Below are 18,339 nucleotides of genomic sequence, written 5' to 3'. Positions count from 1 at the left end.
TACTCATGATTGCTAGAAATAAAAAAGAAAAAAAAACAGCAAACTGGTAGCAATCAAAGAGGAAGAAACGAAGCTGGGGGAATAAGGAAATTTTGAATCCAGTGAACAATGACGGGTAGCATCAAGGGAACACTGGGAGGCAAATAATTCGCAGCTGCTTCAGGAGCGGAGAGAGCAAAAATGAATCTTATCGCCAAAAGAAACTAATTGTACCGGGAATCGCCAAAAGCAAAAGAAAGCAGTTCACTAATAGCTTGGTGGCTTAATTTTGCGATGCAAGTTAAGATGGAGGAGAAAGTTTGTTGGGTTGGGTAACAAAAACTGGTTGGTTAACAATAATCACGAAAATTGGGAACGAAGTGTAGCACTAGTAGAAACAACCATATGAGTCACAATAACCTCACACACCCGTGTCCCGTTCATAACCTGTATCCCGTCCTTCGCGCTGCTCCTTAAATATGCAAAACCAATTAGCCCGCCAACTCGCTGTTATTTACCTCATACAGATTTCTAATACTAACCTCATACAAATCTCATTACTCTCATATATTTCTCATATGATAAATGACTTTAGTATGAGATTATACGAGATTTGTATCAGTTTAGTATGAGAATTTGTATGAGGTTATTGTGGACTCACAGGGTTTTTTCACTAGGGAGATTTCGAGGTAAAACGTTTAGAGGGATTTTTAGAGCCAAGTGGTACAGTGAACTACATTGTATCGCTTATGAGTGAGTCCTTTCGCAGCGGTTATAGGGTAATCTCCACAGATGAAGGCGCAACAGAACAGAGGTATACCAAGGAACTTTGAACTTGCCAGTCTAAACCGAAAACGGTGGCAGCAAATGTTCTTAGAAGCACATTCTGCAGGCATAGCCGAAATTTGAATCAAGATGAATAATGAACTTAATCAATAAAAAGAGATGTTGTTGAAAGCTTAGAAAACCGTCATAATTCACTAGGCTTAACCACGCAGTAGATGGTAGAGTAAATGAATCTGATTTATAACATGGAAAGAGATATGATGGACATCAAATTCTACAGGCTGATTACAATAACATCTCTATCATACAGGGAGGTAAGCTCCTGGGGGGCTTACACAAGAAGCACAACATTGGTGATGAGATAAATAATTTTCTACGAGAAATATGCCGCGATAATAAAGTAGAAATTACATGGCAAGGAATAAGAGATACGCAAACCCTCGAACTATGTTAATTACAAAGACAGGATTGTCCTCTATCACATTTGCTCTTCATCGTTTATATAATAAATATGGAAAGAATGCTACATGAAAGTAATCTCTGATTAATATGTCGTATAGATTAGGAAGACAGCTAGTAGAGCAGCACCTCCCCGGTTGGATCTTTGCGGACGATATTGTACTGTAGCAGACAGCCTGAAAGCTTCGGAAACTATTTAATTCTTGCGGAGATCAAGGGAACACCATACTCTTCGGGTTTGGCAAAACTAATTCAGGTCTGATGCTTTTCCGTGGTTAAAGCAATCAAATGCTTCAACTGCAAAGCCATGAGATTCCCAGGGTGGGATAATAGAATATTTCGGGGTATGAATAAAAGAGCGACAGACGTGCGTGTAAAAGAACGAACAGAATGTTATTCAGGAAGGGTTAAAGGATACTTAGATATTTAATACAAGTTATTGTGATGATACAACAGGAATGAGGTGCTGAGGGGGATTTAGGAAGGAAGTATGGTGCCAGAGCTTAGTTTCGCGAATGCAGCTTGCACCTAAAGACAAAGGTACAGCCGACGTTGAAATAAATCACAGAGCAGTTCGGAAATTAGCTTTAGATGTGAAAGGAAACACCACAAATGGGCCGGTACAGGAAGATATGGGCAGGGCATCTTTCGAAGCACGAAAAGCTCTGAGTAAAATATTATAATAATAGCACCCACGCAAATGAACGGTAGTAGTTGGCCAGTTAAAGTATTGAAATGCTATACCTGAAAATCACTGACTCAAAATGAAGGAAAAAATGTGGAAAATTCTTCAGTATGTATGCGTGGCGAAAGGACGTCAAAATAAAGTTTAGCAGGAGGTAAAAAAACTCCGGATGCAAAATTTTTATAACTCCTATGGAAAAAAAAGAGACTACAATAAAATCTAGGCTGGAAAAGGCTGGTGAGGGAGGAATCTTTTTTTGGCAACACAAGAGAGTTTGACAAAACCAGAAGAATGCCCTACTTTTTAAGCTAGATGTGGGTGCGAAGAATACGCAGCTGGGAAAATATATTTTACCAACGACATAACCAATATGCAATGCGAAACAAATCCAAACAAATAATTGAAAATCTTTTATTTCAATTTTATTCTATTCATCTGGATGTCGATTCCGATGCAGTCACCTACTCTTAGGCCCTAGGGTTTAAAGACACCTGTATTCTGTGAAGTACGCATCGGTGCAAGTAAGCAAAAAGCCATTGCTGATTGCAAAGCAGAATCATGATATAAATTTGGAAGAGTAAAAACAAATATTAACTCTAATGTAAAAATAGATGACGGATTGAAAACAGTATTAAAGCTATAGAAAAAAAGAGTCTAGCATGGTGAAAACTGACTCAATACATCAAAGAGGACGCTCTTATTTTCCAACCATTCATCTATCCTTCTGCCTCAAGAACGCAGCGCTCGCAAGCATGCGGATGGGGTCGCGGAAATTCGTGCGGAGCAGGGGAAAGGTGAACGCTTACTGCATAATATTAAGAGGGTCAGCTAAACACTTTTGGATGATTTTTATTCAGTAATCGTCGCGAAAAGTTCGGACTGCTTAATATGATCAGATTTCTACCTCTCGCACTGAAAACCAGAATTGGTGCGGGCTTTAACCTTAGCTAATATGCGGTACGTGTGGCAGTGTTCCTATTGTTGTGTTTTAATTTTAAGCTAAAATTTGAGCCGTGCTGCGTCTGATTATTTTAAGCAGTCTCCGTAAGTGCCGACACAAATCTCTGACGCTGGAGTTCAAATGACAACATCGTCATTATCAGCCGGACTACACTCACTGCAGGACGAAGGTCTCTCTCATTATTCTCTAACTAATTCGGCCATGTGTAGCTACATCCACTTGACTCCTAAGAGCTTCTTAGCCTTATCCACCCGTCTGATTTTCTGCCACCCCATCCCGTTGCTATCTAATCGTTTAAATTTTTAGCCATCGGTTATGCTCTCTTCTCACAACACACCCTGTCCATGTCCATTCTTTTCTTGACAAACAATACATATGTATCGGAGGAGGGAAACGGTAGGTAGGAGATTGGAGGGCTGTGCATGTTTCTCTCATTAAGCGTTGGATATTGGTAGAGATATGTGGCGGTGTGTATAAAGTGCGTAAGGTGTATGAATAAGAAGACGGTGTGCGAAGTAAAAGAAGCAAGGGGTGTCGGCTCTTCGCGAAGCACCGCAGCTCAAACAATGCGTTAAATGACTTTGACTAAGGCAGCAGTAAAGTTAAGGATCTAAAATGACGCACTCTCAAAGCCCAAGTCAAAGCTGACTGGGGAGCTATGCAGCAACCAGCAACCCGCGGCCACCTAACATACTCATAATCATCATCAGTAACACTATACTTCAAGCACGGCGAAGGCCTTTCAAAAATTGCGTCAATTATTACTGTGGCCTGCCATTGTGGTCCGGCCGCAAAAGGTGACAGCAGCCTCAGCACGCCTGCCAAGCACGCACAGACAGGATTTCGTGGCTGCTGAACTGAAAACTTGCGGCGCTGTCCCGTTCATGCTTCGCTGAGCGGGTCTTGCCATTTATATTGGAGAAAACTTGACAAGAACTTGTCTATGTCATTAATCACAACTATTTATTTGTCTTGTGCTAGTGGCACCTAATTGACCCCTGTGTATCTCCTAACCTCATCCGCCCACCTAACATTCTTCCGCTACATGGTACACTTTCCTTAACTTGGAATTCAATTTCTCACCCTAAGCGACCATCAGTTGTCCTCTCTAGCACTACATGCCTTGACCATTCCAACTGCTTCTTGATTTGCTCAAGAATATCATTAACTCGAGTTATTTCTCTGACGCACTCTGCACGATTCCTATCTTTTAATGTTACCCCTACCATTTTTCGTCTCATAGCCCTCTGGGTTGTCCTCAACTTAAGTAGAACTCTTTTCGTTAGCCTCCAGATGTCAGCCCTACAGGTGAAGATAGATAACATGGTACTGTCGCATACTTTCCTCTTGAGTGATACCTGTAAACTACGAGTCGTAATGAGAGTTAGATTTACTGTATAGCTTATATAGTACTTTTCCGGCCACCAACGGTGTCCAGCCATCTCTCAGCGGCCTATAAAACTATGTTAATCGCTGTTGCCATGTGCTCTCCACCACAATTACACACTTCATCTGTTGAAACACAATCCCCCAGACTATTAGATGCAGCTTTTAAGAGCGCCCAGAAAGTTTCATACGGTGACGCAAATGTTTAAAAGCCTGGCTAATTTATTTTGGGCGTATATTAGGCAAGAATTACATTGTGTAGGCGTTTTGTACCACAAAGACAAGGACAAGAGAGGCGGTACACATACACACACAGAGGCGCTATCAACTGACTTGGCGCAAAGCCACAGCGTATATAGGCCGAAAGGGGGGATAGAATTAAGACAAAGGGAATATAAATAAAAAAGAATTAAAGGAATCAGTGGCTGAAAAAAGCCAGCAAAGCATGGCGCATGTACGGGTGGGCGTGTGTTACATATGAAAACCCACTTTTACCAGGGAAGAAACAGGTAGTTGCATAGAAAAAGTTAACCAGAGCCGCGCACAGAGATAAAGTGGGTAAAAAAAGCTGGTTGATAGTTTATAAAGATAAACTACCTACTCAATTAACAGGAACTTTTAATTAAAATGTGTCTTCCTGCCTTTATGCCAGTCGACAAAAAAATGCATTTAACACAAAATCAGAATGTAGGTGAAGTCTACTCTTCCGAATTTTTCCGTTTCCTCAAAAGTGTTTACTGGGTGCGCTATTTGCATACGTCAGCACTTTATCACCTGGGCTCTGCGCCGGCAAGTTGGCGAACAAAGTGCCGCACTCGCCGACTCCTCCCGGAATGAGCAATATGGGACTCCGAGGTACGGTGCCGTCTTCCGTCGTGGTGGCGTTGTCCCTGCGTTGTCCATTCACCCTATCAACTTGAATGACGTATTGATCATCCGTGGTTGCCTCGATTGTCTCGCAGGGGTAGTCAAAGTGTCTGATCAACTCGCACTGTAATGGTAAACTGGTTTTCAGACTCGCGGTAAGCGGTGACTTGGTTATCTACAAATCGTAAATGAGCGGATAGTATTTCACATTTTTCTAACCATAAGCTTATCAAATATATCTGCGACTTAGTGCTAACGTAACACCATCAGGTGCAAGCGCTAGTGGGAGGTTTAATTAAGCGAACTTTGCTTATCTAACTTTAAAAGCTTGATCACCTCATGGTCAATTAGCACCACATCAGTAGAAGCGGTCTATATCTACTATCACATCAGTCTATGTTTTCAGTGCGTGATTTCAAAGTGACGCGGCATTAGAACATACAGATTGACTCGACCTACGCGGAACAAGTTTCGTGTTATCATGGCTGCCTGATCTATGCACTGATATCAAGGCGCATTCGAGACGTATTGAGTAGTACTGACAGGCATGTCGTTTCTTCATTTTGCTTCCCTTATCCCTGGTAGCACAAAGGAGAGGCCCAATATCAGGAAAGAGATATCGAAGTCTTGGTGAAGTCAGAGCCAACAACGGAACCATGTTTCCACTAGCTTCCCAACAAAGGCAGTGCCGCTCTCTGCCATTTCGAGTGATGGCCCCATATGACATTAGTATTCCCCATACTAGCACTGCCACTCTCTGGCACGTCAAATGACAGCCCTGTTTACCCTCCGTTCCACCCATATGGGCAGTGCCACTGCGTTACATTTCCAATAATGGTCCTGTTGAATCTCTGTTCTACCCAAAAGGGCATTGTCGCTGAGTTACACTTCCAACGATGCTCCTGAGTGACCGCTACTTAGGCCATATTGCCAGCGCCACTCCAAAGTACTGACCACAATGGCTCTTGTTGTATGCTGCTTCCCCCGATTGCCTATGCGATATTTAAAATGAGGCAGTGTAGGATCAGTGTCACTAATTATACAATGATCTCTTCTGTAACGCACAATAATTGTGTAATATATATATAGGCGACATTACCCTAGAGGCAAGGAACAATAATTTCAGAGATATCATTACTGAGTGCGCGGTAGAAGTAGGCGGTAGGATAGTTAGAGAGGATACCGGCAAGCTGTCTAAGGAGACGAAAGATTTGATTAAGAAACGCCAGAGTATGAAAGCTTCCAATCCAACAGACCAGATCGAATTGGCCGAGATATCAAAGCTAACCAATAAGCGCAAGGTGGCCTTAATAAGGAAGTATAACATGGAGAAAATTGAGCATGCTGTAAAGAACGGGGGAAGCCTTAACGCGGTAAAGAAGAAATTGGCCATAGGCAAAAACCAGATGTATGCAATAAGGGACAAGGCGGGCAACGTCATCACTAATATGGAAAAGATAGTGAAAGTAGCCGAGGAGTTCTATACAGATCTCTGCAGTAGCCAAAGTAGTCAGGACCGTAATGAGATTGGCGGTACGGAAAAACAGTCAGACGTTCCACCAGTGACGAAGGACGAGGTCAAGAAAGCACTACACACTATGAAAAGGAGCAAATCAGCTGGAGAGGATCAGATAACTACAGATTTGCTGAAGGGCGGGGGGGATATCGTGCTAGAAAAACTGGCCACCCTGTATACGCAGTGCCTGGTGTCATCGACGGTACCGGAACCATGGAAGAATGCAAACATTATCCTCATTCACAAGAAAGGGGACGCTAAGGACCTTAAAAATTACAGACCAATCAGCTTACTGTCTGTTACGTATAAGGTATTTACAAAGGTAATCGCTAATAGAATCAGGACAACCTTAGACTGCAATCAAGCAAAGGATCAAGCAGGGTTTCGGTAACGGTACTCTACTATCGATCATATCCATACCATCAATCAGGTGATAGAAAAATGCGCGGAATATAACCAGCCCTCATACATAGCATTCATTGATTACGAAAAAGCATTTGACTCAGTTGAAACCTCGGCGGTGATGCAGGCATTGCGAAATCAGGGGGTAGACGAGCCGTACGTGAAAGTGCTGGAAGATATATATAGTGGCTGCACAGCAACCATAGTTCTGCATAAAGAAAGTAACAAAATTCCCATAAAGAAAGGTGTTAGGCAAGGAGACACAATCTCCCCAGTACTATTCACATCTTGTTTAGAGGAAGTATTCAGAGACTTGGAATGGGAGCAGTTAGGGATAAGGGTAGATGGAGAATACCTCAGTAATCTGCGATTTTCTGATGACATTGCCTTGCTAAGCAACTCGGGGGATGAACTGCAAATAATGATTGATGACCTAGACAGGAAAAGTAGAAAGGTAGGCTTGAAAATCAATATGCAGAAGACTAAGGTAATGTTCAACAGCCTCGGGAAGGAACAGCAGTTTACATTAGGTAGCGAAATACAGGAAGTAGTAGGCGAATATGTCTACTTAGGACAGGTATTAACCGCAGATCCGGACCACGAAAAGGAAATAACAAGAAGAATACGATTGGGATGGAGCGCATTTGGCAAGCACTCGCAGATTATGACTAGCAGCTTACCGGTATCGCTCAAGAGGAAAGTATACAACAGTTGCATCTTGCCTGTACTCACCTATGGGGCTGAAATGTGGAGGCTAACCAAGAAAGTCCTACTTAAGTTGAGGACAACCCTGAGGGTTATGGAACGAAAAATGGTAGGGGTAACATTAAGAGATAGAAAGCGTGCAGAGTGGGTCAGAGAAATAACTCAAGTTACCGACATTCTAGTAGAAATTAAGAAGAAGAAATGGACATGGGCAGGACATGTAGTGCGAAGAGAGGATAACCGATGGTCGCTGAGGGTAACAAACTGGATTCCAAGGGAAGGAAAGCGTAGCAGGGGGCGGCAGAAAGTTAGGTGGGCGGATGAGATTAAGAAGTTCGCAGGGGTCAAGTGGATGCAGCTAGCACAGAACCGGGTTAAGTGGAGAAATATGGGAGAGGCCTTCGCCCTGCAGTGGGTATAATCAGGCTGATGATGATGATGATATATAGGCAGTTTCAGATATGCCAGTTTAGGGGAAAACAAAACATATGAGGTCAATCGTGTGTAGTTAGGTAGTCATAGTTTTGGATAAGCGCATAAAAATAAAAACGAAGACAACCAGCTGGAGTGAGAACCGAGGTGCAAAATAATCTTTCGGAACGCTCTAGCGAATCAAGTAGTTAGCGAATGCGGGCTGAAGAGGCGCATAGAAATGAACCAAGTAGGGTTTAGACAAGATCCTATATTTTGTCTGAGGTGGAGTAGATGCAGCATTTGCGGAATGACGCTTGCCTAATTTTCATGAATTAAACCACGTATATTGCATAAGGATATAATGACATTCTTCTTAAGGAGATTACTACGGTTTGGTGCTACGCGTAACTATAAATCAGCCCGAACGCGGTCTAACCTAACGCAATCAATTCCACAGTCCAGAGCCGGCATCCGTGCATTAGAACTGGTGCACCACAGTTTTTAGAAGTGTATAGGCTGAGCTGCATTTGCGCGAAGCTTTAGCAAATAGTAGAATGAAATCAATCACCGTGTGTTTTAAAATATATTATTGAGCATTCGTTAAAAATGCGGCCGGATCCAAGGATCCGTAGAGAATTCCAGGCTTCCATACGTTGTGTTATTTATAATAGCACATGTCCCGGCGTTATATTATTTCGTGCTTTGTTTTTCTTTTGATTCGGTTTAAAATTGCAGACTTTTTCCCGTTCTTGTAGTATTTCTATTACTTCTTCGTGCGTGGGTTTAAATTTATTTGCAGACATTCTTGCTATAGATGGCGTATTGATTGAAAACAGTAATCCGAAGCAGTCACTCACCTAAGATTTGATTGTTCTCGTGCACATTTTTTTTTTTTTGCATAACGCTGCAATGCGAACAGGCCAGTATTCGCTTCCCTAAAAGCAAGCTTAGGAACACACGGACGGGCCACACAATCATGTCCCTAGCTGACCTACAAACTTTTTAAAGTCAAACTAATATAGTGGATTGCTCTACTAGAAAAGAATAAATTGCCCGCTGTATTTTTTCCTGGCTTTGGCATATTAGCTTGTATGCAACGTGTATCCTAAATAAGACAGTGTAATAGCTTGCATTTTGCACTATTCTGATTTGTGTTAAGGAATGAAGAAAAAATTTTTTTTTCAACTTTATGGAATCATGTTTATGCCAGATTTAACCACCACATACGACCGCACGTGGTCGCACACATTAGTGAAGTGTTTGTAGGTTTATAAGCAACAACTATGTCAAAGCCGCGCTTTTTCCTACAGAATTTGCAAGATGATATTTCCCTAATTCACGACTCGCTGTGAAAGACCCACAAAGCATTTCCCGTGTTTTTGTCCTCTTTCTCTAGGTTCACCTACTCCGAGTATTACCCCCGCCTCGCTTTTCCTGGCTTGGCCCTTTTTCCCAGAATAGCCCCCCCTTCCCTTGCAGTGCAAAGCGCTTTTTTGTGATTTCTTTTTTACTCGCCTGCTGTAACCTGTTTTCCCTCTCGTCTGAATGTACTGCACGTGGCTTATTCCCTTCCGCCTCGCCCTTGTACACATCTCTTGGCTGCATACCTTGTTTTGCAAGAGCAAAAGCTGTAGAATAGGTAATGAGTCTGATCTGGTAGCCTTCCTGAAAACCAGCGCAACAAGAAAGCTTGCTCGCTCGAGGTGAACTGTTCGTGTTCCCCATGGCGACGACGGCGGCGCGGACGTTTATTTGGGGCCGAGGATTACGTTCGGGCGTGGTTCTGTACAATCGGAAAGGCAAGCCACATCTTCTGACACCTTACGAGAGCTCCGACGTAGTTCAAATGCAAGTCAACAAAGTCCTTTTTGTAAATAATATCGTCTGTTTACCTTAAGAAAATTTTGAAAATAATATTCTGGGCAGAGTTACTGATTGTTGGATAGGGCGTTTCATTTCAGTTTTTGCTCGGGGGAAAAGCGATGCTCATGCCGATTTCTGGGTCAACTGTCACTGAGAAATATCTACATTACGTACCAGAGGAAGTAATAATTGTGGAATAGCAAGAGAATTATTATTATTTGTTTTTGTTAAGGTGCGTTTAGGGGACATTGACAACTTTGTTCATTAGCGAGATTAGTTGTAATGTGGTATCGCATCTAATGCGATTATGGAAATATAGGTCGTCTATCATTTGTGCAAGATAAAAATCCTACAAATCTGCATTTGCAGTTCAGAGGGACACTAAAGGCTTGTTCACATGCAAACGATTAGTGAATGCAGCAAGAAGGTGGCGATGCAGAGAAAAGTTTTTCTTTGCCCAAGTTTACTATCAGTGAAAAAGCTATAACTCTCGTTTGTCCCACGGGCGTTTTGTAAGCTTCGCAAAATAACCCAATCTGTCTACAGTTACGTGGACCAGGAGCGACGTAAACATACTATTTAAGATCACGTTTTACAAACCTGGCCATCAATTCATGTGTTCATTGTATTTAAATTCATAATGCTGGCATTTGGGATAGCAAGTGTTTATCCCATGTAAAAAGAAAGCATCGTTAAAAGTTGATATACAGCTTTTACTCCTAGGCAAAGGGCGGCAGGAATTGAAGGAGATTGCAGAGATTGACGGGGGTGGCGAGTGGCTTCACCTTGTTTATGGAAGGTTAAAAAATGAAGTTTTGAAGCTGCTCATGGCGCACAAGGCTAATTTGAATATTAACTTCAATAATATTTCATTTCAGTATAATATCTAAATATTAATTGTAAACAAATAACATATTTTTCAACACTATTTTGGACAATGCTTATCAGATTGTGCATGTATCATGATTATGCTGATGAACTAATTGTTTATGCGTCTAGTTTAGGATCTTGTAACCGGGTAAACTCAAGGAAGCGGACGTCCGTGGAGCAAACCTCGCATCAATGGTTTCCACTTCTCAGTGACTGTTACTGGTTGCAGATGTTATCGCCAGTATAGTGGGGACCTTTCACAAAGTTTATTTTACTGCAGCATATTGACAATCTGTCAGGAGTATTTTAGATGTCTAGATCCATGAATTGCAAATATTCTGTGCAATCTATGACTACAGGGCATCCTCTGTTTAATAACATTCGCGCCTCCATTTTTTCTAGGTAAATAATGAACTTGATTGAATTCGCCTGCAGAGTGTACTGCTGTGTAATCTATTTCTCTATCCTCAGTGCAAAATTATCTTGCACAGATGGTATATGAGAAAAGCCAGAGCTGGACCTGGCGGTAACAAGTTATGCAAAGGATGCCAGGAGCCTACAATCCAGGTCCCGCTGAAGACGACGCATTCTTAAAGCCTGCCCAACTTTTCGCTTGTGAGAACTACCAGCGAATTATTGCGCTGGATCAGCCCCCTTGCGCAGAGCCCTAAATTCATGGCTCGACCCCCCTGCCTACAGCCCCACCAGCCATCCCTTGATCCTGCAAAGAGCTTCCACACCCAACCCTACCACCTGCAAATGTGTCCTATCTGTCCCTAGCTGTGTCTTGGCATGTGTTCAGGTGACTAGAAATAAAATGAAGTTTGTTTCTTCATTCATTTGGTTCCCTTGTTTGCATGTCCGCTGATCGAGCATATATAAAAGGTTACATATAAAACTCTTTGCTTTGGGAGTACAAGCAGTATAAGTCTAAATGTTTTAACAGTCTGCATTGTGTACTGAACTAGTGCTTACAGGTTTGCATGAAGACCTGACTGTTGCGGGCGGAAACGAACTGAATGTATTTATAGCAATAACGGTCAAGGCGCAAACCTCGGTGAGGCTCCCATCAGATCCAAGAATATATTTCCGCAGCCATTGCAATTGAATACCACCTCAAAACTATATTAGAAGTACATAAGGGATGGATTTTAGACCGGAATAGAAAAATGGTTTACAATTGGCCTAGTCTTGGCGCTATCATGTGCCATTTTTGATAAATTGGCGTAGTCAAGGCGCGTAGATAGTTGAACATAGGGTCAGTCATCTTGGTATTTAGAGCGCCGAAGAAACACCACAGGAACAAAGACACAAAGGGACAGAAGCTTCTGTTCTTTTGTGTATTTCTTCTTGTAGTGTTTTTTAGCGCTATAAAACTCGAGATCATGTACCAACTGACCCTTCAAAAGTCCTTCTGCAGTGATGGTCCTGGCTTTAGCCCATTATTGATAGAATGGCTATCCATGGGCCCGATCAGGTGCGAGCGACTGCAAATTTTGAATTATATAGGCGGATCATATGTGAACTATTGGCATATATGATGGGACATTGTTGGGAAAAGTCTCGGATTGTCCAAATGCCTTTGAAGGACCTATATTTATGCAAACTTTTGCCACCAAAATGCAATTGTAGAACCTTTGATTTTGTTCTACTTGAGATATTGCTGTATTACAAATTCCAGAGGGCTCTTGTCAACGCGAAACAACCTAAATGAAAAAATGAAATATTTGAGCCATATAAGCATTTCATTATGGCTAAGCAAATGCACTGAACTCAAAAGCATGTCTGGTTTTCTTAGTTTGGCTAGGTTGTGTGCGAGCAATGTTCTCTATTTCACTGGTGGACTACCAAACCAAACCTCGACAAAATTATTGTAAGTGAGGGTAACACAATATGGAAATAATATATTTGTTCAATAACCATTTCATTTAAGGTTTTTTCTATATAATGTCTTTTAATTGCTGAAATTTGAAAAATCTTAAGCTCCTACTGCAGAAGCGAAATCCGTCGGTAGTGAATTGTTTTAATAGATTGAAAAGCAGCTAAGATAGCCATGAAATCGCCCGGTTTGGCCTTCGTCCATATACAAGGTAATACATGGCGAAATATCAGTTTGGCTAAGCAAATGGTCTGTTTTCTAAAGAAATGAAGTGAATCTCAATTGGTTAAAAATTATCAAGAAATAAGACTTTGAGCTGTTAGAACTGCAATAAACAGAATCACCAGAAAAAATAAAGCTACCAGTAAACCTTCCATTGAAATCGCCGGTGGCGCCACTTCTTGGATGTAACGCTGGCTGTGACAGAGGAGGGGGGTAAGCTGACTGCCCTCTACTTGGGTACTGTAACTGGGCCACGGCGAATGTAGCATACCGGCGCGCATGCGCAGAGCACTATTTCGCGCTCCAGCGAATCTTATGCTGTGGTGTCTTCACTCTTATTTCCATGGATACCCTCAAGAAACCCAAAACATGCAAATTTCGCCGGCGTAAATCTGGGAGAAATTTGAATTTAAATGTGTCGAAAGGCGCATGGAGCTGGCTAGCCTCCTAGCAAGTTCGTATTTCACGCAGCAATTATAATACTTAGTGGCCATAGAAATTTGCGTTTCTTGGTGGTGGTATAAACAATTACCTTATTATGCCCGTACAACGCACTGCTAAAAAGAATGACTCACGGTAGTCATCTTTGCTTCTTGATCCACGTCGCTCCCTGATATTTCCCAGCTGTAGCCTTGTAGAGCAAATGCCAAACCCAGAACGCACATATAAAAACGCTGACCGTCACGCTGCCGCACCATTATAGTGCAATGCGTTACACTGCAACGCTATGCGAGCGTTTGTCACGGGGAATCTTATTATATAACGAAAACAGTAGAGTTTTTTTGGATACTTGAAATATACATATACCCTCATTTTCATCCTATCTACCACTCAGCTGCATAAACTTGGCAAAAGGCCTATTGACGTAATGTAAGCGACAGCTGCTTTCCGAAAAAGCGACTGAGCTGCCTTAACAGACAAACAGTAAAAAAGGCCAACGACCGTAATCGCCTCTCTCAATTTCACGTGTATCCTTTGGTGAGAGTAGATAAAGAGCCTGTAATATGCAAAGTTAAGCTTTAGGGGAGATTTGGCCCCTCTGGCTTGACATATGCAACGAACCGGCGCAATTGTTGGAGCCCGCGTGTCAAGAACCTTGCCGGCGGCACTTGTCTGGCGCCAACCCTTCGGTGCCTGTCGGGCATCGTGTTCACTGACACTTAGGGGCGACACGTGCTCCGACCGGCACTTAGATAAGCCGCGAGCATGGTTTTGGATGGGCTCTTGCGGCGGAAGCAGATGTTCACCAGTTGATTTGCGTGAGTGTATCTGCTAGCGTGATACTTTTTTCTTTTCAATTAGGTTGCGTGCTTTCTTCCCTGACCCACCGGCCTGGACCCTTATGTTTCTGTTCTTGAGCAGGCCTCCTTTTTTTTTAGAACCAGCTAATTTCCTCGTACGGTATTGTGCAACCAACAGCAAGAGTAGTGGTGCCTATTTTTTCAGCGCTAAAATCCTTATATCTGGCCTTTCTCCTTGAGTCTGTTTATTTCGATTGCTGTAATTAAAGCGGTTGTTCTCGCTACGACTGCTCGTCAGTCACACGGGTTGCACCTTACGAGCCCTCCTCAATGAAGCCTATAAGACCTTCAGTTTACAAGCAACAAAAATCAAAACCTAAAAACCTAACTACTAGCGAAATTTTATTAAAGCGTCATGGTATGCAATTTTCGCGCGTTTTCAAGGAGAACAAAAAAGTACTTTTAATGAGGATAGGACCTGTAATAACGAACTGTTATTCAACGCCGTAGAGCAGACACTACTGCTATAAAAGAACGAAGAATACTTACGTCACCACTACCTATCTAAACGCACTGCACATGTAAAGAAACGAACAAACGACCACGTAAACGAAGATGGCATTCGCTTGCAATCTGTCGCGCCACTCACAGCTCAATCTTCCTTTCCAGACTTAGTCTTGCGCTCGATCGCCTTGTGTCTGCGCATAAAAAATAGATGGTGAACAAAAATGTTCACCATCTACTTCTTATTAACCAGGCTCGTAGCCTTCACCAGGGAGCCCCTGTCACATAACTCCCACCGCGCTGGGATGCCGCTCACGTTTTATCGTATGGCTGCGGAGGATTCGCTACTGCTTAGAGACGAGTTAAGGGAAGAGCCTCAGAGTGCGCAACTGAAGACCGTACTGGACCTATTGACCCCCCCTCTGCCGAACCATCTATACAGAGATCTAATGTCCGCCCAGCGTCCATTGTGGAAATACATATCTTCGCAGTTCCTGGATGCACGCCGCGCGTCATTCACGTTGCGCAAAGCTCGTGGCATCTTACCGATCAGCCGCTGAGCCTTTGTGCCGACCTTGTCTACATCCATCGATGCATGTCCTTTCTGTGGAGTGCGGGAGACTGCGTAACACAATTTTCTCGAGTGTATCCTCCCTGCCTCACTCCTGGATCGCCTGAAAGAGCTGTTTGTGTTGCCAGGAATACCATATGCCACCGTCAGGTATCTCAACCCGCTGCCCAGCGAAGCACAAAAGCAGTTCGCCTTGACTCTCGTTGAAATAAGATGTCAAATCTGGATCGCTAGATGCCGAGCAGTCTGCAGCATGAAAACACCCTGTCTCCTCGAGGTGAGGAAGAAAATTAGCAACGAGCTGTGGTTCCACCTTGAATGGGAAAGACACCAGCTCGGCAAGAAAAAGTTGTATGAAGAATGGGGCCACCCCACGATAATTTTCAAAGAATAAATTGGAAGAATCGAAGTCAGATATTAGAATATTCGCTCGCGTCAGGTTTTGAACCGCCGGGGCGGCATGGACGGGGTGCACTGGCCCTGCGACTCCGCCCCGGTGAGAATAAGCCAGATTTCATGAGCCCCGTGGCTGGTAAAAGCCCGCTCCCCGAAACAAAACCCCTCCACCCCTGTGGTGCGGGAGGCCTTGCCTTGAGTTGCCGTACGATGATGATGGTCGCTGGTTGAGGTCTGTACCCTCACAGGAGGACTGCACCTAGTACATCCTCCCTTCCATCTGACAAGGCATGTTGCGGAATACGATGATTTCCATGTTTACTTTCTAGCTCCTCACTCGCACTATCCCCATGGCGACGAAGAAGGAAGGCCACTGCTCGAGCGCATTAATAACTCTTCTTCGGCGACATCGGAGTACGTATCACAGCAGATTCGTGGATTCCGACATATCTGCATGTGTAACCGCTTTCCGACAAATTATTGCTAGCATATAACCCGGAAACGAGAGTGATTTTCCTTTCTTTCTGAACTTATAAGACCCGCCACGTATTCATCGCAGACGTTATTGGTCGTTTAGCTCGCTCTTCAACCAGTGTGACAGCATTTGCGACATGAACTTCATGCTGGCGTTTACGTCGGTGACATCAGAGACATTTAGTAAAGCCGCCGATAACAATGCGCGAGACACTCAGGCGGCCAGCAGGTTTACGGCGTTGTGTGCATGCCAGATTATACATTATTACCAGCGTAGCACTTTCAGTGAGCAAGTGTCGTCAAAAGCTAAATTGATGGCTCCGGTGGGAACGACAAAATGTCAAGCATTTTCTTCTGTCTGACGCGACATTGGTAATATTTTACTAATAATCACCAGGAATGCTAAATAATGCATTTGAAATTGAAATATTGCTTGTATTTACCAGTTTATGACAATACAAGTGGGCGGAGTTCTCATTCATTTCTGGGTAAATGCGCTGTTCACCAAAAGGTGGGAAAGCAAAGCACTCGCCTTTACAAAGCTCAATCAGTCATGAATCAGTAAACTCAGTAAATCAGTAAAGGGGAGAGTGGAATGCCCAAGCCGAAAACAGCAATTTCACTTGTGGTTTGACAAATAAGGGACCGTCATAAAATTTATGTATTGTTTCGGCCTTGTTCTAGAATATTTCTGCTTCACGAAGATGACCGTGGCACATTGTTCCTTTAACGCATCACCAAAAGCTTTCATATCCCAAAAGAAACTGCTTTGGGAAAATGCGAAAACGTAAGCGTTGTCGAAGCGTAAGGGGCTCCTAGTCGACACCTTTAGAGACCTGCTTTCCAGCATTACATGGCTCAGTGCTACTTTAGGTAACACACATGACTGATGGCCAAGGAATTACATAACTCGGAATTTTTAATGCCATGAATAAATACTCATGGCTCGCAGATGATACAGCATTCATAACACCAAACTTACAATTTTCATTCAGCCTTTGACGGGCGACAGCACTTGGGGATGACGCACGACCGGAGCAACTTTCGGTCAAACACTTAGCGAACAATTGCTGCCACAAGACAGCCGTTCGCATATAAATTCTTCACATAGATGACGCTTTAAATCCTCCCCAGTGAACTCCGCAACAGTCATGACAAAGCTGCGCCTCCAGTTATGCCTCATTGCTCAGGATTCTGCCACGTTTGACTTGGCCGCTTGAGAGCTGGCGCTCAATGGCGCTGCTTGAGTCAAAAAGTGCCGATATTCCCGCTTGTTCCTCACGCTTCGCGTTTCCTCTGATCTTGATTGTTTGCAAAGCTAATATATTTTAATGCAATAAAATATTCCTATTATTATATGCTATCCTTTACTGTATCTCAAAAAAGCAATGGTTTGAAGTGATAATGCACTGAATGCGTATTATTTTCTTTCTATAACTGAAAGAGCTGATAGGCCTTCTACGCATCAGAACGGCATGTTAAGTGCGGCTTCCAGCGAATGTGCGGAGAGATAGTGCGTAAAGCATGGCATTCTGACTTTGGATGGTATACTTATAACACTAAACGACGCTGGCGCGTTGTATTTTGCGCAGTCTGCAGTTTGAAACGGGAAAGCGGCCGGCGAAGGGCACCCTCACGTGAATTTACCTTGACTGCCGGGGTGAAAAATCGAATAAGCTCAGGCAAGTGTTGAACTCGGACCATCCCTCATAGCGATTCGGCTTCGAATCATAACATGACCAGTCATTTAACTGCAATAGTCCCAATATAGTTTTACCTGTGACGTTTGCCTACTATGTCATTTTATTAACTTTTTGTAACGTTAGAGAGACTGCAATAGTCCCAATATAGTTTTACCCGTGACTTTTGCCTACTATGTCATTTTATTAACTTTTTGTAACGTTAGACAGACTGCAATAGTCCCAATATAGTTTTGCCCGTGACTTTTGCCTACTATGTCATTTTATTAACTTTTTGTAACGTAAGAGAGGCCAATTACCAACGCGCAGGTCTATATAAAATTGGGGCATTGACCCACTAAGCAAGGAACGAAAACTCGACGCTCTTCAAAACATAAAAACGAGATTTACGCACAGTAGCCTTTACTCTTTATATACAGCAAATATTGGCTCAATCCTCCCTGCCCCATCTTGTTTCAT

At 43.0% G+C, this 18,339-nt stretch overlaps 1 protein-coding gene across 1 annotated transcript in view; it reads right to left on the bottom strand.

The window, feature by feature from the left end:
- Nucleotides 1–13,692, bottom strand: part of LOC146174143 (gastric triacylglycerol lipase-like) — a 41,748-nt gene extending 28,056 nt beyond the window's left edge. The window contains exons 1-2 of the mRNA XM_084585326.1: nt 13,570–13,692; nt 5,031–5,247 (exon numbers count right to left, since the gene is read on the bottom strand). Of these exons, the coding sequence (XP_084441452.1) occupies nt 5,031–5,247; nt 13,570–13,692 (340 nt within the window). The remainder of the gene's footprint in view (nt 1–5,030; nt 5,248–13,569) is intronic.
- Nucleotides 13,693–18,339: the final 4,647 nt, after the last annotated feature.

Source organism: Amblyomma maculatum, chromosome 11 (assembly GCF_055883805.1).
Source record: "Amblyomma maculatum isolate TAMU_Amacu chromosome 11, ASM5588380v1, whole genome shotgun sequence".
NCBI lineage: Eukaryota > Metazoa > Arthropoda > Arachnida > Ixodida > Ixodidae > Amblyomma > Amblyomma maculatum.
This window is presented reverse-complemented; position numbering and strand designations above follow the sequence as displayed.